The 21,727-nt window shown below is 42.1% G+C and overlaps 1 protein-coding gene across 1 annotated transcript in view; it reads right to left on the bottom strand.

The window, feature by feature from the left end:
- Positions 1-19,260: 19,260 nt before the first annotated feature.
- LIPC (lipase C, hepatic type) overlaps positions 19,261-21,727 on the bottom strand; it is a 149,158-nt gene continuing 146,691 nt past the window's right edge. The window contains exon 10 of the mRNA XM_032342677.1: positions 19,261-20,007. Within this exon, the coding sequence (XP_032198568.1) occupies positions 19,896-20,007 (112 nt within the window). The 3' untranslated portion in view covers positions 19,261-19,895. The remainder of the gene's footprint in view (positions 20,008-21,727) is intronic.

Genomic DNA, 21,727 nt, shown 5'->3' with positions numbered 1-21,727 from the left:
AGAGAGATTGTACCAAGTTATACTCCTACCATTATCATATAAGAATACTTCCACCATTAGCATATTTGTGCTTTTTTCAAAGGAGTCTCTATAGCCAGCACAGGCCTCTGAGATCAAGAACTGAATTCTTTACTGACTGAGCCAGCCAGGCACCCGAGTGTGTTACATATTTGTATATATTTTTAAAGCTGAGAGCCCCATGCTTAAAATTCACATATATGCAGTCATATGAATTTATTAGATACAGTAGAAAACTCTTGCTTAATTGACTTTATTAGCTTTGAACATAATTCAAGTGAAAGTCAAACATAGTGCCCCAGTTGTGGTCTCTAAATGCCATTTTCTTGAAAGAAACCAGACTTCCTTGATTTGAATGGCTGATTCCAGATCCAGAGAGAGAAATATACAAGAGCCTAAAAACCGCTCTGTCATACCAGAAAGCAAATAAGCCATTAGAAGTCTGTCAAAAAAAGATTGAGGAGGCACCTTGAAGAAGTTCCTACTGACCAAAGCTGAGATAATTTTAGCATCAGTAAGGTTAATATCTGCAAGAAATTGAAACTCATGTTTTGTTTTACTCCACAAGTTTACAAAATTATAGTTACCTTTGGAATATGCTCTTAAAGAAATATACCAGCTAAGATGTTAAAGAGGAAGGACAGGATATCACCATTTTAGCCCACAATGATTAATGGATCTCGGCAAAGACCACCAGTATCTGCTGACCCCACAAAGAAACAGCAAACATTTTGTGCCCTTAAAGGAAATACATATTCTACTTATGAAGCAATTCGGCCAAAAGCTGAAGCTGATGCTGATTGAGCCTCCATAACTGATCGCCTCTTTTCTCCAGAAAAGAAAGGAACACATTAATTGACACCACAAGAGATTCAATCAGCAAAATCCAGACTCTGGAAAACTATAGGACCAATAGCCCTATTTGTTCAATAACTGAATTGCAAGAAAAAAAATTGTACTAAAAGAGACTGATGAGCTGTATCTACCAATACTTTTTATGGGCTTATTTGGATCTTGATTTGAATAAATTTAAGAATAAATGAGACCATTGGGGAAATCTAGAAATAACTGGATATTTGATGACTTCAAGGAGTTTATCGATTATTTTTAGGTGTGCTAATGGTGTTGTGGTTACATTTTTACAAGGACCCCTACTAGATACAAATTGAAATACTTAAAAATGAAATAATACAGCATTTAGGATCTGCTTAAAAATAATGGAGGGACTGGAGCTGGGTAGTGTGTGGGAATACAGATGAAACAAGGTTGACCATGAGCTGATGGTTACTGAATCTGGGTGATGGGTACTTGGGAATTCATTATACAGGTACTATTTTTCTTTGTGTTTATATTAGAAATCTCCCATAAGGGGCGCCTGGGTGGCTCAGTTGGTTAAGCAACTGCCTTTGGCTCAGGTCATGATCCCAGCGTCCTGGGATCGAGTCCCGCATCGGGCTCCTTGCTCGGCAGGGAGCCTGCTTCTCCCTCTGCCTCTGCCTGCCATTCTGTCTGCCTGTGCTCGCTCTCTCCCCGCTCTCTCTCTGATAAATAAATAAAATCTTTAAAAAAAAAAAAAAAAGAAATCTCCCATAAAAATTTTTAAAGTATGAATCAAATTCATATAGAAACTCACTCCTTGTTTTTATTTTAATAACCATTCATTATAATAGCCTATATTTACAATGATTTTTTTATAATGAGTTTTTTTTACTGGAATTCAACTTGAATCAGTCAGGCTAACATAATTAATTATATTCTGCTCCAGTTGCAATGAATGATTAATTGATTTCAACTGCTAGGGTAAATGCTTGAAGCTGTCCGTCATTCAGCAGTCAGCAAGCGGGCCCTTCCATCCCTCTTTGTTCACTAGTTCTTGTTGGTCTTATTTATTCACATTTAACCTGTGTGTCCTGTGAAGAAATAGAATAAATAACTAGACTCTGCTCTTTCTTGTTGAAATGATGATCTCCAGAGGTAGAAATATATCTTTAAAAAGACACCCTGGAGTTGTTTGTTCTCAGTATGAAGAAATTAGAATAATTGAGTGTAGGTTGTCTTATATAAAAAGTGATTGTGGTAACATAAGTTTTTGAGTAATTTTGGGAAAGCAAATACTGAACGAATTAAGCAACTCATCATTCATTCTAAATGTATATTTTATTTTTTTCCTTTTGTCTTTTGGGCATGGGAGTTTTAGGCTTTGTATTTCTACCAAAAAAGCCCAGTCTTTATAAATAGAGGTGTCTATATGTTGTGATTAATTTTCACTTTGGTTTTGTGATTGTAGTTAATTCCTATTTTCTGTAAGTCTCTATTAGCATCTCTGAATAGGTGAATAAGTGAATTGACCTTTTAACCATTCTTCCTGCCCGCCTTGTCCCGGCTTTCCTGAAGTCTTATCAGAGGATGCTTGGAATTCTTTGGCTCGGATGCTATGCGTAGACTAAGGCTTGCACACCCAGTAACCTCACTCATTGGACGGATCATTAAGCACTTGGTTGTGCCAGCACATCTGCTGGATGAATAGAAATATCGTGGTGAACATCACAATGTCCCTGCCCTCGAGAAGCTTATGATCTGATGTTAGACAGATGTTAATCAACTAATCGTGGGTATATGTACCATTTCAAGCCTGATAACTGCTGGGAAGCAGACACTGCCGGTGATCAGGCAGCTGATCAGGCAGGGGTGGGACCTGGTCAGGAAGGTCAGGAAGACTTCCCCAAGAAAAGTGAGGCTTGAGCCCAAATCTGAAGGCTGAAGGAAGGGGTAAGTGGCTCAAATAGGGTTTTTAATAATGTTGAATGGTTCTATACTGGGTACGGATAGCTGATTTTTCTTCGGGGAAAGGTAATATTTTTTGCTCTTGATTTTATTATATGTAAACCTAGCCATTCAGAACCCCTGTGTAGTTTTTAAGGATGGTTTTCATTTTGGTTTAGTACTGTATTCATTTACTGAAGAGCTGGCTTTCCCTTTGGCAGATGTGTCCTACTTGGTGGTGGTTCTTGAGGATGTTGGCTGGCCTAACAGTTTGGAGGTTGTGAAAGGCTCTTGGCTTTTCAGACCGTTTCCTCTGAACCGTGGCTCCCCATCAACTCCGGATCAGGACATCTAAGCTCATAGCGTGCTTGGTGAGGTGACCCTCTGATGTGCTCTCTGGCACTCTGTACATGCTTCTGTCATAGCTCAGACCGTACTGCGGTGCTAAGCCAAGCCCTGGAAAGGATCATCCATACTCAGTGGCTGCCTCAAATTCCCATCCACTTCCCAACCTCCTGCATGCTGTCCTCCCAGGCCCCTCTCTGTCCTCTCAGGGAGCTCACAGTCTAGTAGGAAAGAAGAACTCAGCAATGACAATGCTGAGCGATTTGTGCTATAAAATGTACAGATACAGGGTGCCTAGAGGCTCAGACGACATGCACATGCGAACTGCCGCGACTCCCCAGAGGAGATAGGCTTGAGCTGAGTTTCGGAGTTTTAGTAAAAGTTGGCTCCAGCCTCCAGCTTGTCCAAACTTCTTGTCACAAGCTTTGAGCAATGATGTAATTTCAGGGTGGTTCCTTGACTATTTTCCTGCCCTGTCATACTTTCATGCCTGTGGGTATGTTTTTCCCTCTGCCTGGATTGCCCCTTGACTCTTGGTTCTACTTTATTAGTCTCTGTGACCTTGAACTTGATCTAGTAAGTGTTCCGTAAACACTTTTATTTTGATAAAGGGTGTGTGCTTTGTAAATAGGCAATGAAGCTAATTTCACAAGATATGCACAAATGTTAGTCTCATTACAACATATTACAGACAGCCATACTTCTAACTTTTAACATCTCCGATTCTAAAATCCCCTGGCTTGCATGACCTCCTCCCTTTACACCCAGGGAAAAATTTTCTTTTCAAAATCTAACATGCATTTGTATTTATGGAGAATATAATCTACCTGCCACGTTTTGTGCAAATGGGAAAAACACAGCTTAGCTTTGGAGTATGTAAGCAACAAATTGTAGCTCCTGGCAGAGGGAGAGCTGGATTCAGAAAAGCTCGAATTAGAAATTAAATGGGGAGGCCCTCGCTTCTTCATGTGTGAACAAGTGTTTTCTTTAGCTGAATCATGGCATTTTTTATTTGACTATTTCATAACGAAAAGTGAAAGTTAAACATTCTGTAGGTGGTATTTTCCTGCCACAAACCTCCTGATCAACATTTTTCTATAAAGTTTTCCCACAAAATTCTAGTTATGTGGGTTTTTAGACAAATATTCAGGAAAAAAAAAAAAGTTGGGAGGAGGTATGGATCCCAGGGTCAAATGGAAATGCTGAGTTAAAATCAACCACGTTTTTGTTTGTTTTTATTTTCATTTATTGATTTATTTTAAATGAAGTACCTTTTAGAGCCTTCTCTGATCACTAAAAGGGTCTTAGAGCATGAGTGCTCCCAACTAGTTAACTCTTCTCCTTTTTCTCCCCTTGAAGAGTCTGTACACCGCAGAAGCATTTTGGGGATGGCTGCCTTTATAGGGTCTCCAGCCAGGGACATGTTCCTCTCACATAAGGAGTTCTCACTGGGTTGGAGTTTCATGAATGCTACAAAGCACAATGCCAAGGGCCGTTGGGGGGACGACAGGTTGCAGAGACTCAGAAGACCTACCCACTCCTTTGGCCTAGAAGCCCCTCTGGCTTTCCGCAGCATTCATTACAACAGCTGCCTGGGACCGTGGTCTCCAGCTTTGTTAATTTCATACCCCATACTTAAAAGTCTTGAGTGTGTACTCCTGATAAGGACATACAAATGTATTGTTGCACTATTATGTATGTTGGAAAATATGCAGAACTTTAAAGGACAAGGTTAAAAGTTAATGGACGTTTTCCCACATTCCGAGGAGTCATTTTGCACAGACCTGGGTGTGTGAACAACCCACTTTGTAAACCTCTGGCTTTAGAGACAGAATCTACATATCTTTCAAATTACCTGTTACCCTCCCTGCATTCCTGGGTTAAGTATGCTATCCAGTGGAACACTGTAGCTGTTGAAGAATGCCGGCCATTTCTCCATATTTACTCGTAAAGATGTCAAAGAGAGTAAGTGGAAAAAACGAGTATTAATAAATATGTGTGGCCTGATTTCTTGTATGTAAACATTTTTAAGTTTGTAAAAATGTATAATTTATGTATAAAAAATGTTTAAATTGATACATTAAAAATGGTTATTTCTGAGCACTGGAATGAAGGGTCTTGGGAAAGAAAGATTATATCTTTCCATATTGTTTGAATTTTTTATGAACTTGGATTCTTTTTATAATAAATAATTTTTAAAGCCACTAAATCCATTGTGATGTCGAATATGTTACAAGACATTGGTTGTTTTTTTTTTAAGTTTTATTATATAAGTCATTTCTACACCCTCCATGGGGCTCAAACTCATGACCCTGAGGTCAAAAGTTGCTAGCTCTTCCGACTGAGCCAACCAGGCACCCCCAATGCATTGTTAATGTTGCTTGTTGAAGTTGAGTGGTGGGAACATTGGGCTTTATTATACAATTTTAATTGTATGTATATTTGAATATTTCCATAATAAAAAATTAAAAAGAAAGGAAAAGCATTGAAAATGCATTGCAGGGGCGCCTGGGTGGCTCAGTGGGTTAAAGCCTCTGCCTTTGGCTCAGGTCATCCTGGGATCCAGCCCCGCATTGGGCTGTCTGCTCAGCGGGAAGCCTGCTTTCCTTCCTCTCTCTGCCTGCCTCTCTGCCTGCTTGTGATCTCTGTCAAATAAATAAATAAAATCATAAAAAAAAAAGAAAGAAAAGAAAAGAAAATGCATTGCAAAAAGAGAAAGTCTATGGCAATAAACCACATAGCTAACAGGATTATCTTGGGGGTGGGAAAGAGATTTGGGGAGTAGAGCTTCAGGTGTATTTCCCTGGATACATTCTATAAGTATGTATTGCTTTTATAATGGGAAAACACATAATTAAAGACACACGCATACACACACAAACACTGCAGAGCCCCCAGTGGGAAGAGTTTCGGGTGTAGACAGGAGTTGAAGATACTTGTTTGACTTCCCAGACACTTGCTAGTTTCTAAGGGAAAAGGCACAATGAATGTGCAAGCCAAGAGTGTTCAACGTATAGGGCTCAGCTGTTCCACGTTAAGATCCTGAGGCTTGTTTTATAATGCAATTTCTAATTCTTGAGCTTGTTACGTAATAATACAAAGGGGAAACTCCAAAGCACAGCCAAACACGCCTGCACAGTCCCAGCAGCATCACGGAGAGCACAGCTAGTGGTCTGCCATGAATGAATAGCACTGTTAGCTAGTTACCAGCCTCCAGGATATGAAAGACAGTAGCTATAAGTAGAGTACCTAATTATAGCTCTCCCATGGGGCTCAAGGGAATTAATATGTAAAGGACGATCTGTGTTGCTTACTGCCATGGTAGGTTGCATTCATAGACCTATAGAATCTGTAAGGAGGGAAATGATGGTTCATTAACTGCGTGACCTTGTAAAAGTTAGTTAAGCTCTAGGTACCTCATCTGTGAAACGAGGATACTAACACTAGCCACCTCAGGGTATACTTGATGAGGATTAAATGAGCATGTTTCTAAGGCACCTTGCATATGGTGAGTGCTCAAATACCAACTATTCTTGTTGTCATGTGAAAAAGTGCTTATTGGACTGAGAACATTTAGCTTGCAAGCAGGTGTTCCCTGATTTTAAGTATCTTCTCAAACAGCCATGTGGTTAGGGCTGATGGGTCTTTGGTTAATCCCTTTACCTTTGCCAAGTTTAGGAATGGGCGTGTAACCCAATCTGGCCAGTGAGAGAGGAGGGGATTTCCACTTTGCTTTCCCTGGAAGTTGTCTTGTCTACGTGTGCTGCCTGGAACTGGAGTAGCCAACCGGCTATCAGCCTGAGCATGAAGCCAACGTTGGGGATGAAGCCAACATCAAGGATGATAGCGGAGAAGAAAGAGAAAAAAATGACTTCATCTTAATGACATTACTGAGCTGCTGAATCAGCCCTCCCTGAAGCCCACTCTACCTTGGGACTGAACTTTTTTGTAAGACTAAAAAAAAAAAAATAAAAATAAAAAAAAATTTTTTTTTAATTTAAACTTGTTCCAGTTAGCTTCCTAAAGCATCCTAATTAATAGAAGCTGCACCAAAGGAGATGTGAGGTTAGAGGGGTGGCATTTGCTCAGTCATATTTATTGAGTACCTTGGAATGCAAAAATAAACAAGAAAAGAAGAAGTTTCAAGCACGAGGAATGGGGGCTCTGGAAAGAGAGCAGCTTGAACACATCCTGCCTCTCTTCTACTTGCAATCCAACCCATCTGGCTCTCCTGAGAAGAGCAGCTGCTGGGGCCTCCAGGAGGCAGACAAGGCCCCAAGTGTGGGTGAGGCTCTAGGCTCTGGCAGAATCCTGACAGAGAGAGAGGACCGGAACAGGGAGCCACAAGGAGGGGAGCAGGAGGAAGGTCCTTCTGAGTGTACCTGGTCTCCCTGGTTCCTGAAGAGCTGAACAGATGGACTGAGTTGCTTCCACCCCTGAGCTGGACAGGTGAGGAGGAAGGGCTTCCTTCTAATACCTCACCAGATGACTGGCAGCCCATCTGCTGCTAAACTTGGACCAGGGAGGCTGAGACTCCTTCTGGATCCTTCTACTGCTGTGGGAGTGCTGCCGTTTAAGATATCCCAGGACACGGTGCAGAGCCCCACGGAGCAAACAAAGGGAAAGATTCCTAATGTGGCCCAGCAGCCTCAGGGAGAAGAATTACAAGCAGAATCCTCAGTACAGAAATAGCTGCTGGCATAGATAACTTGAACCAAAAGAATAAGAAAACTTGAGGAGATTTAAGTGAGACACACACACACACACACACACACACACACACACTCACTCTCTCTCTCACACACACACACTGATTTTCTAAGACCAAAAATGATTCTGATGTAAAAATTTCAAGAGATGAACTGAAGGAGAAAGGTCACTGTTGATGTCTGAATTAGTCTCCTGGAAGATACGAGAAAGATACAGCTAAAGGCACAGAGCAAAAATACACAGATATTAATCAAAAGATGGATAGAAATCCAGAAGGAGGGTGGGTTTGCGATAGAAGAGGTGACCGATAATATAAGAGAAGTTTCTTAGCTGAAGAGAAGCTTGTGTCTCACAGAATTCCAGGAAGGACTGATGATGAAAAGACACCTAAGCACATTCTATCTTTGAGCTGCAAGAAAGAGAACAGTCTTATACATTTCTACAGAGAAGAAGTTAGCCCTAAAGGGGAAAGAATCATCCTAGTACTGGACCGCTTAGACAACATGGAAGCTACAGGGCGGAAAACCACTGAGCAACCAAGGGGATCGTGTGGAAATCCACCAAGAGAAACCTTTGTAGCTTCAGTTCACTCAGTCCTGCAGATTAACCCGAGAATACGTACCACTTGCTTCTACCTAGCAAATAAATCCAGAGTCAAAGTCTCCAGAAGACTGGGGAAGGAAGGGCAAGGAGAATATACAGTGGTAAAAGGGATCATCACCCAGATCTGGGTGTATCATCAACACCTGAGTACTCAGGGCACAGAGAAGCTCCTTCCTCAGACTGTTGAGAGTGTGGCTGGGCTCTCCACTCTCTAAGAGTATATTCTTTTTCCGGATTGATCACATCACCATCTGCCTTGACAACTCCTCTAAAAACAGTCTGGAACTAAAAATAATAAGTGAATCTCAGCAAATCTGGGCATCGGGGGTGGGTGGAAAGGAGGGAAGTGTTCCAAAGGTCTTATCTGAGGAGTGGCTGTGGAACTGGTGGGGGAAGTGAAGGTATTCTAAAGTTTGGAGTGGAAGTAGTAGGGGAATAGAGTATTTTGGGGAGGGAGAGATATGTCTCCTTTTCATATTGTGGTTAAAAAATACATATCTGATTATGAGCAATAGGAAGGATAGAGTAGCTGGAAAGAGAATGGAAATTCACAGGAGAAGTCTGCTAACACGATGAAAAGGGGAAAATAAGATCAATTTGATCAACCTGCAAAAATAAATATAAGTAAAAGGAGGAAATAATAAGTAAAATCAGACACCAAATAAATAAGACACCAGATGTCGTCTAATCATTACGCTAAATGTGAATGGACTGGATTTCCCTGTTAGAAGTCAGAGACACTGATTGAGCTAAAAATATAAATAAGTCTGCTGTACACTATCTGGAAGGAAAATATCTGAAACAAAATTTTAAAGAAATAAAATGTAAAGAGAAGTTGAAAATGAAAGGACGGACAAAGATACCACACAAACATAATGACAAAGAAAATGGGAATGGGGAAATTAATAGCAGACAAGGAAGAATGTAAAGCAAAAGGCACTCTAAGAGGAATATTATGTAACAATATAAGGCACATATGCAGAATTAACATTAGTAAACCTATGTATACTAAACAATGTGGAGGCAAAGACAGCTTGATGAAAGTTTTGTAGATTTCAAAACATGTTTTTCAGAATGAGAACACACAAAATTCAGAATCAGAATATGCATATTCAGAATCAGAATACACAAAAAATAAGGATATAGAAGAACTGCCTAATACAATATACATATAAATATACAGATAACCTTATGTCCCTTAAATTAAAAAACCCAAATTTTTATATAATCATAGAACATTATAAAAATTGCTTGTGTGCCTGATCACAAAGAAAACCTTACCAAATTTAGAAGTGAGAAATTTTTGTAGCCACATTTAATAAAATTAGAAATAAATAATTTAGATGTCCAGAATAGCCTATTTATAAATGAAGGCATACTTCCTGGCTAACTTTTGGAGAGAGGAAAATGGAGCTAAAATGGCAAACTAAGAAAGCATTTGGAAAGGAGAATGCTTTCTAGCAAAATCTGTACTCAGAGAAAAATTTATAAACTTACATACCATTACTATTAAAGAAGAATACAAGTCCTTATTTCTCTACACAACGAGTTCATGGAAAGAACAAGATTAAGCAAAAGAAAAGATGAAGAAGGTTAGGCTGACTACAAATAGAGTTGGGACTTGGAGCCATAAGTGAGGTGCCTAGGACACAAAATTCCAGAAGACAAGGTCGTGCAAGGGTCAAGCCAGGCCACTGGAGGCAACTCACTTGGAAGGAAGCACTCCCTCTCAAGGTCAGAGAGCGAGGGGGCTAGCACCTGACTGAAGTCTAGCCTCTTAGGATTTCGTGTTGCAGATGCCTTTCCTGCCTCACTCCCGGCCTGGCCCTGACCATGAAGGTAAATAAATCTTCCTTCTTGGGGGGGGGGGGGAGCACTGTCCTGTATTTCTTCCCCTTCCTTGTTTAAGTTAACTAAACTCATAGTAACCCACATACAATTTGTATTTGTTGTTGTCACCTTTTAAGTTTACTGATTTTATTCCAGCTTGGAAGAGAGTAGAGTCAGAGAGATCTTCTTTTTTTTTTTTCGAGATTTAAAAAATGTATTTGAGAGCGAGCGAGAATGCATATGCGCTTGCTGGGGAGAGCAGGCTGAGAGGTGGAGGGAGATCTGAGCAGACTCTGAGCTGAAGGTGGAAAAGGGGGGGGGGCGTGGCTGCATCCCACTACCCCATGATCATGACCTGAGCCGAAACCAAGAGTTGGAGGCTTAACTGACTGAGTCAGAAGAGCTCTTACAGACATAACTTATGCAGTCCTTTAGATGTTTCCTTTCCCCCTTAGAAACTTTTTTTTTTTGTAGTACATTAGGTGTCTTACTTTACTTTATATTCCTACATTGATGGGCCTGTTTAATGGGCCTACCCGCGGCACTGTATGTCATTGCTAAAAAAGTAAGACTCATTATACCTCTTTCTCCATGAGAATTTCAGGATATAAGATAGAAAACAAACAAGAAGGCTGTTCAGAGAGCATCAGCCATGGAATGAATGAACCTGCCAATCACCCAGGAATTGCAAGAACATAGAATTACTCCAAATTATCTTCCTAAAAAGACAGTATTTAAACATAGTTCTTAAGAAGAGTACCTCTAGATCCTGGGAGAAATATTATCATTGTCCAGCACCGTTTCTCTTTATAGGAAACTAATTTAACTTTATAGTCTATTGGTTTCCCTTTTTTCTTTCCTTTGGTGGATTATATCTAAATTTAATGTTGGACAGAGCACTACATAGTGTTCCTGTGACTTAATCTTATTTTCCATGAAAAATGTGTGCATTTGCTCACTTAACCTCAGGCAGAATCATTTGAATTTCAGAGTTTAGTTTGGGATCTTTTCCTTTGCTTTAATGTTACGCTTTCATTTACTCCTGATTGTGATCATATATAACTTTGTACTTCTCTTGCTTGAAGGCATTTCACAAAAATAATTTTAATAAATGTTATATGCAGTAAACAAGTAAAAACTGAAAACCTAAGAATATTACATGCAAAAGCACAAGGACCAGATGGTTTGACAGCTGAGTTTTTCTCTAATTAAAAAAATAAAAAGATCATCACAATCTTATCTAAACCATTCAAGGCCATATATTAAAGATGCTGAATATCAAAGCATGAAAATGATAACACCAAAAAAAAAAAATGTAGATCAATCTCACTCATGGAAACAAAGGCAAAATTCTTTTTTAAAAAAAGATTTTTACTTTTTTATTTTAGAGAGAGAGATGGGGGCATTGGGACAGAGGGAGAGACACTGTTAAGCAGACTCCATGCTGAGCACAGAGCCTGACAGGGGGCTTGATCCCTGGACCCTGCAATCATGACCTGAGCTAAAACCCAGAGTTGGATGGCTAGCCGACTATGCCACCCAGGTGTCCCAACAAAGACAAAATTCTAAATAAAGTTGTAGCAAGTCAGGCCCAGTAGTGTTACAAAAAATGCACTGTAACCAAGGAGGGTTGAAGCCAAGAATGCACGTGTGGGTTGGTGTCAGGAAATTTGGGAGCATAATTTATTTTACAAATAAACTAAAGAAGAAAATCTTTATATTATTAAGGCATTTCCTAAATTTCTAATAAAAATAGAAGAAAACCACCTAAATACAATAAAATTTACTTGCCAAAACAAAACAAAAGATGTATTATAAAGGCAGAACATCAAACCTGTTAATTAATACCAATAATGAAACAGCGGTGTCTGCTACTAGCATTTTCAGTTAACACTGTCTTGGAACTTCTGGCAAACCCGGTAAAGTGAGAAAACATAAAACCCTCACTCACTATGTATTGTGTTTTGGGGGAGGAAGGGATTGTAAGTCGTGGCGCACCGAAATAAAGTTCTCAGACACCAATCTGAGTGGCCGGGCAGGGCTCCCTGTGCAAGGGAGAGAAGCAGCTGCTGAATCCTGCACAGAGTTGTTAGTTAGGGTTGGTTTTTTTTTTTTTTTTTCCCCCCATCAGAAAAGCAATGACACATGCCTTCCACTTTGCGGGAAAGGAGTACAAAGGGATGGCAAGTATCTTGAAGCAGACTTGCAAATTGCCCTACATGTAGGCACGCAGGGAGTCAGTCATGGGATAAGGGAGGGGCAGGATGTTTGGGCTGGCAGTTGCCAGGTGCCGAAAGGGGAGACTGAGGGTTACATTCTTTCTGGGCTCCCCACTGATGCTCTGACCCTGGGGATGGTGGGCTCCTGCTCCTTCTGGGCCCCTTAGGGCTTACAATGTACTTTCTAGAAGTAACTCCACAATTATACCATGAGATTCTGGTATTGAAAAATACCGAAGGAGTTAGTAAGATAGTTTGATAACGTGGACACATACAGAATATATAAACAAACCCCAAAAGCCATTCTATATAGTAATAACCACCATTAAATAGAAATGGAATGTATAATTCTATTCTCAATGACAAAAAATTAAAATTCTTAGGAATAAATAAAAGCTGTAAAAGCTTAATGAAGGACACAAAATAAGATTTGAGGGGCGCCTGTGTGACACAGTCAGCTGAGAGACTGACTTTTGGTTTTGGCTCAGGTTGTGATCTCAAGAGTGTGGGACCAAGCCCCGCATCAGGCTCCCTACTAAGCATGGAGTCTGCTTGGGATTCTCTCTTCTGCCTCCTCTGCCCACCACGCCCCTCAAATAAATAAATATATAGATCTTAAAAAAAAAAGAAGACGTGAACAAATGGAAAACACACAAATGTTCCTGAACAAGAAGACCTGATATAACAGTTCAATTTTCCTTGTGTTAATTTCTGTGTTTCATATGATTCTCAGAACATTACTAGTGATTTGGGGAACTGGATAAAATTACCATGAAATCCGTGTTATAAAAAGAAATGTTAGGGGCTCCTGGGTAGCTCAGGGGGTTAAAGCCTCTGCCTTCAGCTCAGGTCATGATCCCAGAAATGTTAGGGGCTCCTGGGTAGCTCAGGGGGTTAAAGCCTCTGCCTTCAGCTCAGGTCATGATCCCAGGGTCCTGGGATTGAGCCCCACATCAGGCTCTCTGCTCAGTGGGAAGCCTGCTTCCTTCTCTCTCTCTGCCTGCCTCTCTGCCTACTTGTGATCCATCCATCAAATAAAGAAATAAAATCTTAAAAAAAAAAAAAAAAAGTAATGTTAGACCTTTTTTTTACCTAAACAAAAAAATTCAATGACTGTATAGCAAAGAATACAGTTATTCAAATCAATAGAGGATTAGGTTTGGAGAAATGTTTGCAAGGAAGTGGAAAGATAAGGGGTTAACATACTGCATAAAACATGTAGTTTTGACAAACTGGTAAGACCAACATTCTAACAGTAAATGATATTTGAACATTTAACTCACAGAAAAGCAAATCCAGTAAACTTCTGGAAAGATTCGCAAACTCAGTAGTAGGTAGGGAAATGTAGAGTAAAGTAACAATGAGGTCATCCCTTGTACTCACCAGACTGGCAAAAATGAAAACAAGCGATAGATGTCTGCCTGGAAAGAGGTGGGGAGAGAAATCCTGCATTGCCGGTGGAGCTGCAAATTATTTCAGCGTTTTGGGAAAGCAACAGGGCAACATCTATTCAATTAAAAAAAAAATCATTTGATCTAGCAATTCTACTGCTAGAAATATTTCCCTTAAATAGGATATGATGTTAAATGCAGCATTTTTCAGGGAGGGCAAAAGTTGAAAACAAAGTGAAGACACTTTGGTATAAGATTAATTGAATGCATTAAGACAGCTCTATGCTTTAGAAATAGTATGCAGTGGTCAAAATAATGAAAGCTGTATCAACTGACCTAGGAAGATTTCAGGAGGTGCTGTTGAGTCTGAATATCACTTTGTTGAAAAGAATGTAGAATATCGCATCCTTGTAAAACAGGGACATCTTCCTTCTGCATGAGAATCTGTATATGTGTTTGGGTATATGACTACAGGCAAATTTCAGTTTACCTCTAGTTGTCAGCATGGGTCAAGGGACAAGTCACTGGCACAATCAAGAAAAGTCAGAAAATATGGAGCTAATTTCTCTAGGATGTATAATTCTGCTTATATGGCAATGAGGAGAAGATCTGGATCTCCTGCCTTATAGGGATACTCATGATATATCATTACCTAAAAGATAAAAGCAAGTTGCAGAATGATCAATAGACTATGATTCTATTTTGGTGAAAACAACAAATGGTCAAAATCCCTGGGGGTGTATAAATGCTTCTGGATGTTCCTCCTCTGTACCCCAGCTCACTGGGGTAGGGTAGGAGGGGGAAGCAGGGATGGGACTGTAGACTCTGCCTTGTTTCGCCTGTTGCTTTCATGCTTCTGTAAAACATCTTAAAAATGAGAAATTTAAAACAACCACATAAATAAAACCCAAGAACACATGAAGACTTCAGCCCTGAAGTGCTCCCAGTGTCCTACAGCCTGTCCTCAGCTATCGGAGGCATGAATTTGGTCTCTGTGGTTTCCAGGAAAGAAACCGAGAAGGGAGAGGGGACCCCTGGGTGGTTCAGTCAGTTAAGCGGCTGCCTTGGACTTAGGTCATGATTCCAGTATCTTGGGATCGAGCCCTGCATTGGGCTCTCTGCGCAGTGGGAAACCTGCTTCTTCCTCTCCCTCTGACTCTGCCTGCCACTCTGCCTACTTGTGCTCTCTGATGAATAAATAAATAAAATCTTAAAAAAAAAAAAAAAAAAAAAGGAAAAGAAAAAAGAAACGGAGGAGGGGAAGTTACCCGCAGCCCGATTTCATCTCTGCGAAGGTAGGGCCCTCCCCCTTCACCACAGGCGCTCAGCCCCAGGGCTGATGATCTCCCCAGGGGAAGGTTTTGGATGAGGTCATTGTTGTCCAAATGTTTGGAGGAGAAGAATTACCCTGAAAACTTGTAAAAATAAGCATCTCTGGGATCCCTCCTCACTCCGCTGAATTAAAATCTCCCCAGGAGGGGGTCTGGGAAGTTGTGTTTTCATTAGTGCGCAGGCGCTGCCTATCATCAGAGGAGGGAGGGACACCCTGGCCTGCATTCACGCTAGTCCTAGGGTGGCCTGGGGACCAGTGGCCGTGGCACCTGCAATGGCATCACTTGGGAGCTTGCTGGAAATGTCAGATCTCAGGCTCCGTGGCGGACTGAGTCAGAACTGGCCCTGGACAAGGTCCCCAGGCACAGGACAGTTTGAGAACCATTGTGCTAGATGACCTGTAGGGTCACTCCCAACACTAACTTATTTATCATGAAGAGAGCTCTTGGTGTCTAGAAAATCCTTTTTGTGACAGACCTATATGGAAAGTAAAAATGTACTCATGTAACACATAATGAACTGACTGAGGCCGAGGCTGAGCCTGGCTGGGAGGAGGCTAGCGGGTGAGAAGAGAGGGTGGTGTCCTTGAGATGGGAACGGAAATCACCTCAACCCCAACCTGACTGTGCTTTTGAACCGGACGAGGAAGCGGTGAACTCTGTAGTGAATGGGTATGGTAGCTGGAGTTTACAACGTATTCAGAAAGACTAGACATACCTCTAGAAAAGATGACCAACACTTTGTGGTTCAACACGTATTTGCAAGACGGCAGTGCTGTGTCACAGCGGGCTGGCCATTCAGAGTAAAGCAGCCAACAGCCGGAGTCTCTCCCTGACTTCACAGAGCTTCACATCCACTGTGGGAGACAGACATGGGATAGCTGGTCCCACAAGTCGCCGGGACGAGGCTGAGGTGGCAGAGGCACTGGCCCTGGGTTCTGGTAGAAGAGGGGCTTCTGAAACACAGTTATCAAAATAAATAATATTTTAAGACCCTATTTTTAAAAGATCAAAATTAATGGAAAAACCTATGGTGAATAAAATATCACCATTTTATATAAAGACGGGATCAGTGTTACTGATCTCTCCTTTTGTTCACGGCTCCACGGACAATCCTACCAAAAGAACGAAAAGATGTGAAGAGTTGTGAAGACCAGGGTGAGCTGATAGAAGCTTGTGGAAGGTGGGATCATCTTCTTTAAATTATCCCCGAGGCAGTCACACCAGGACTGGGAGGGAAGCTTGTGAGGAAGTTGGGAGAGGTGCAGGGGGTGTGAGCCACAGAGAGACAGGAGAAGGCCCAGAGGTGGGAGAGCTTTGCACTTTTGAGGGAACTGAAAGGCGACCCATGTGTCTAGACTGACCATTCTCAAACTTTGGTTCTCAAACTCACAATAAGTTAGAATCATCTGGAAAGCTATTTTTTTTTTAAGATTTTATTTATTTATTTGACAGATGGAGATCACAAGTAGGCAGAGAGGCAGGCAGAGAGAGAGAGAGAGAGAGGAAGCAGGATCCCTGCTGATCCCAGAACCCTGGGATCATGACCTGAGCCGAAAGCAGAGGTTTAACCCACTGAGCCACCCAGGTGCCCCATCTGGAAAGCTTTTAAGTCTCCATGCCTAGGCCTTGCTCATACCAAGAAAATAAAAAATCTCTAGGGCAGACACATGGTTGGCTTTTGAAGTTTCCAAAGCAGTTCCTATGTGTAGGCTGGGTTGAGACCTGGAGGACGGTGTTGGAGGATCCGGGGCCAGAGGAAACTGACTGGAGGGAAGAACACAGGGCTTGACTGGAGGCCTTGGAGGTCAAGGGAATAATTTGGGACTTTTTCCTTTGAAGGGATTTACGCAGGACACTGATAGGATCTGACCTCTGCTCCCCCCATTTTTTAAAGCTCACCCTGCTGCTGTGATGAGAAGAGTGGATGCAACAGGAAGAGTAGGGAAGTTGTTATAAACGTCCAGCGGGGAGAGCAGCGGCAGGGGCTGGACCGATGGCAGCCTTGGTGCAGAAATGAGGACATGCTGAAGGATCTGGTGACTTTTTGATCATGGGGCCCAGGGGAGAGAACACATTACGGACGACCCCACCCCTCAGAGTCCAGCATCAGCGGCTGAGGGGTGGTGAGGACATTCAGGAACCACAGAGCAGAGGGCATGGAGACCCATGGGTTTGGGAGGGCGGGAGGGAGGTTCGGTGTGGAACATTCTGGGCTTATGAGACGTGGGGCAACTGCACAGTTGTAGCACAGGGGAGAGCTCCGCACTGAAGCTGACGTGCAGAGTCAACGAGAAAGCCAGCTGGGGTCGCCTAGGGAGAGAGGAGTGAGGGAGCAGAGGAGGCCCAGCCCCCTGGAGAGCCGACCTGAAAGAGTGGAGAAGAGGACAAGGAGACCGAGGGAGGCAGAGGAGGGAGCGGGAATGACTGACGACCAAGGCAGCCGCGGAGGGCTGCTGATCCCTGAGGGCTGGTCCGAGCTGGAAATAACTGGGGAGAATAATGGCCTGGATAGAGAAATGAGATGCAGTTCCGCAGGGAGGAGGGAATTGAGCAGAGAGGGGAAGAGGGAGGAGGTATAAGAAAAGGCAGAGATGGGAAAGGCTGGGGTATCTGGGGACCATTCCTCACATTGTGGGATTGGAGCAGAAGTCTGTAGATGGTGACTCTTGGGATTGCCCTCTTGTTTCTCACTCTTGCCTTTCTGTCTCCCCTCCATCTGAGTTTCCTCCAGTCAGGCTCTGTGTGTGGGTGTTTGTTGGGGAGGGTGACGGGGGGGGGGGGGGGGGGGTGGCATTGCCCCAGGGCAGCTTGGCTGCTTGCTTTGCCCCCCTCCACTCCCCATGCACAACTTCGGTCAAAGCTTTCACAATATTTGCAGCAACATGATCAAGGTGAACGCTGAGGTCAGTCAGCTTTGCTGTGGAGGAGAGTGCATTCATTTCGGATGAATGGAGAGATTGTTTCCTTCTCCCTGACTTCAGGCACCTCAAAGAGCCCAGCTGCAGTGTAATCGGGGCTCCTCTGTCTCTTTCCTTGTGCTCTCTTAGAAGTAAAAGCACAAACAGGCTTTTGCCTGAAAGGCAGGATGCCAGTATTATCTTTCCCGAGTGGGCTCATAAATACGGATTCTTTGGAGAGAGGTGCGTACAATCAGTGCACGAGCCAGCATTTTGCATGTGCAATGAACAGATGTGGCTGCATTATTCAGTTTCCCTATTTGACTTCCCTCCCAAGATGTACTTCAGAAAATGGGATGTCGATGAACACATCTTCCCGAGTGAAAATAACCTATGCCAAGAGGAGTTTCAAATGTTCCAGTTAACCGTTTGTCATGTGGTTGCTTATTGAGTTCTCTGCCCAAAATGTTATGACGCACTGTGTCACTTCAAGCTTTCCTCCTAGAGATGAAATAATTATTTTTTAAGATTTCGTTTGTTTATTTATTTCACACACACACACACACACACAGAGTATGAACAGGGGGAGCAGCAGAGGGAGAGGGTGAAGCAGGGAGCCCGATGTGGGGCTTGATCCCAGGACCCTGAGGTCATGACCTGAGCTGAGCCAAAGGCAGATGCTTAACCCACTAAGCCACCCAGGGGACCGAAGCTGAAATAATTTCTAATTGTATTTTGTGTGAAATGACATTAATACGGAAATGCATCACACTATAGTAGAGAAATGTTGGTTTTAACTCTGCCCTTTATCTTCTTGGTGTTTTTTTTCTTTCCTTTCCTATTGCAAAATGTGACGTTCATACCCCAACTGAATGTATAGCATTCATATGTACAGTTTAAGAAACAGTTATAGAAATGAACACCTGTGCCTGTGCCCAGCACCCCCACCCCCCATGCAGGGCTCGGGTCATGGTCTCGGGTTCTGGGATTGAGCCCCGCATAGCCAAAGGCAGAGGCTTCAACCCACTGAGCCACCCAGGCACCTCTTTATTTATTTATTTTTTTTATTTGAGAGACAACCTGAGAGGGGAGAAGGTCAGAGGGAGAAGCAGACTCCCTGCAGAGCTGGGAGCCTGATGTGGGACCTGATCCGAGGACTCTGGAATTATGACCTGAGCTGAAGGCAGTTGCTCAACCAACTGAGCCACCCAGGCGCCCGCCATTAGTAGTTTTAGGAGGATTCTACTTTTATTGGTTTGAAAATAATTGTATAATCTGTATGATGGCAGCTATTAGCTTAATTAGAATTTTTCTTCTTTTAGCGAGCTGAACTGTCTTAAAGCACGTGTATGTGGGGACATATGACCAGTGTGTAATTGGAATTTCATTTTATTGAAGCATGAGTTCTGTCATAAAGAAGTACCTTTCCAGCATGGTTCAAAAAACGGCTCAGAATAAACTAGGAATTTGACTTAACAGTAAAAGACATGGTAAATTAGAACAATGGATCTAAAATGGCTCTTATTTGTACTTATATTTGCATACATTACCATTTAATCAGAGATACACTGGGGAAAATTTTAGTTACACAAATATTTGAATACAGTTACATAATATAGTTTCTAAAAGCTGCGTTTAGCATAGTGAAACACACTCCCCTTTTAAACCTAAGCTTTGTTTAAACTTTATGCAAGATTGTTTATATAACTTGGGTTTCCAAATAAAGTAGCCATTCCAGATGAGGAGTAAGATCATTTATTCTTCACACTGGGTCTTCGTTAAAGCTCATCTGATCTTTCTTTTCAACTTTGTAGAGTTTACGTCACATCTCACAAAGGTTTTCTCCTGGCTTGGGTGGAGCTGTAGGCCATCCGTGTTTTCTGAACAAAATGTCATTCTGAATAGAAAACAGAGCAAACACAGCATTAACTTTAAGATGGAGCTTACTGAAGTGTTTCATCCTTTGTAAATAAAAACTCAATTTATGTAATGCATGCTATTTTTAAAGAAATTGGATTCTTATGTGCACAAATATTTTCATAACTTCAGAGAAAAATAAAACCCAAGTCAGTGAAAGCAATCAGGGAAAGGCTGCTTCCTGGAGCTCTGCACTGGGGTGATTTCAGCTCTAGTAAGAACAGAAAGTCCTCGGGGCAGTTCCCCCTTTTTTTTTCTCCCCAACCACAGCTCATCAAAGATTTGAGGGTAACTATTGTTCCTTTCACAGCATTGCTCCCACTCCTGGGTAAACATTCCCAGTTCCTTCAACTGTTCCTCACAAGGCAGGCCTCTCTCCCCAGCCTTCCTTCTTTGGACACGTTCCAGTTTGTCAGTGCTGCTCTTAAAGGTCTCTGGGCACAAGGCCACTGTCACCAGCCTCTGCTGGTCTCAGCCCTGCAAGCCCAGCCCTTTCCTCTTATTGGTGCAGGCACTGTCCAGCTAAAGGGGGCCTTGCTCTGTGTTCTGGTCTCTCTTGGAGACCAAGCCTTAGACTGCTTTGATGGTTCGTTAGCTTGGCCTGAGATGCTGGTTTGTGTTGTGAACTCGCATCTTCTTGGAGAAAAATTATCAAAAGTCCTGAAGAATTCTAGTTAATGGCTTCTTCTTCTTCTTTTACCTTCTGGTATTACATCTAGGGTCAAGTCTTCATGAAATCAGACTTAAAAAAAAAAAAATCAGACTTTTTAAACTAAAATAGTGTATAAGCCAGATGGAGAAAGACAAATACTGCAGGGTATCACTTACACGTGGAATCTGCCTCTCCGCGCCCCGCCACCAAAGTAAAATTCACAGGAACAGAGTAGAAAAACCCCTCCCCTGGTTCCTCCCCTAGGAACCAGGGGAGGGGAAGATAGGGAGACGTTGGTAAAAGGATATGACCTTTCAGCTATACGATGAATAAGGTCTGAAGATCTAATGTAAAACAGGGAGACTACAGTTGACAACACTGTATTACATATCAGAGAAAGATGGATGTGTTAGCTAACTGGGTGGTGGGATCCATTCACGTGTATACAGATATCAAATCACAACAATTGTACACTTTAAATATCTTAATCTTATTTCTCACTTATACCTCAGTAAAGTTAAAACTTAAAAAAGCGTTAACAAATAATTTGTGAATGCAATTTTTGAAAAATTCAAATGGTAAGGAAATAAATGAAGTCAAATATTAAAGATCCTCTCTGCCCTCACCCTTGACTAATATCATTCCTCTCCACTTTCCTGGTTTAGTTTATGTCTCTGCAAACCTATTTCTTCCTTTCCTTTCCTTTCTTTCTTTTTTTTTTTTTCCTCCCTCTTTCCCTCCCTGCCTCCCTCCCTCCTTCTCTCCGTTTTTTTCTTTCCTTTTTTTTTTTTTTTAAAAAAAAGATTTATTATTTATTTGCGGTAGGGAGGGGCAGAGGGAGAAAAGAGTGAGAGAATCCCAAGCAGACTCAATCTTAAGAGCTCCACACGGGGCTTGATCTCACAACCTGAGATCATGACCTGAGCCAAGATCAAGAGTCAGACACCGAACGGACTGAGCCACCCAGGCGCCCCACTCCAGACCTATTCCTGTGCATTTACACATACATCACTGTTCATATGTAAACAGAATTTTCAACAAAAGTGGG

The sequence above is a fragment of the Mustela erminea genome, chromosome 5 (genome assembly GCF_009829155.1).
Source record: "Mustela erminea isolate mMusErm1 chromosome 5, mMusErm1.Pri, whole genome shotgun sequence".
Classification (NCBI taxonomy): Eukaryota; Metazoa; Chordata; class Mammalia; order Carnivora; family Mustelidae; genus Mustela; species Mustela erminea.
This window is presented reverse-complemented; position numbering and strand designations above follow the sequence as displayed.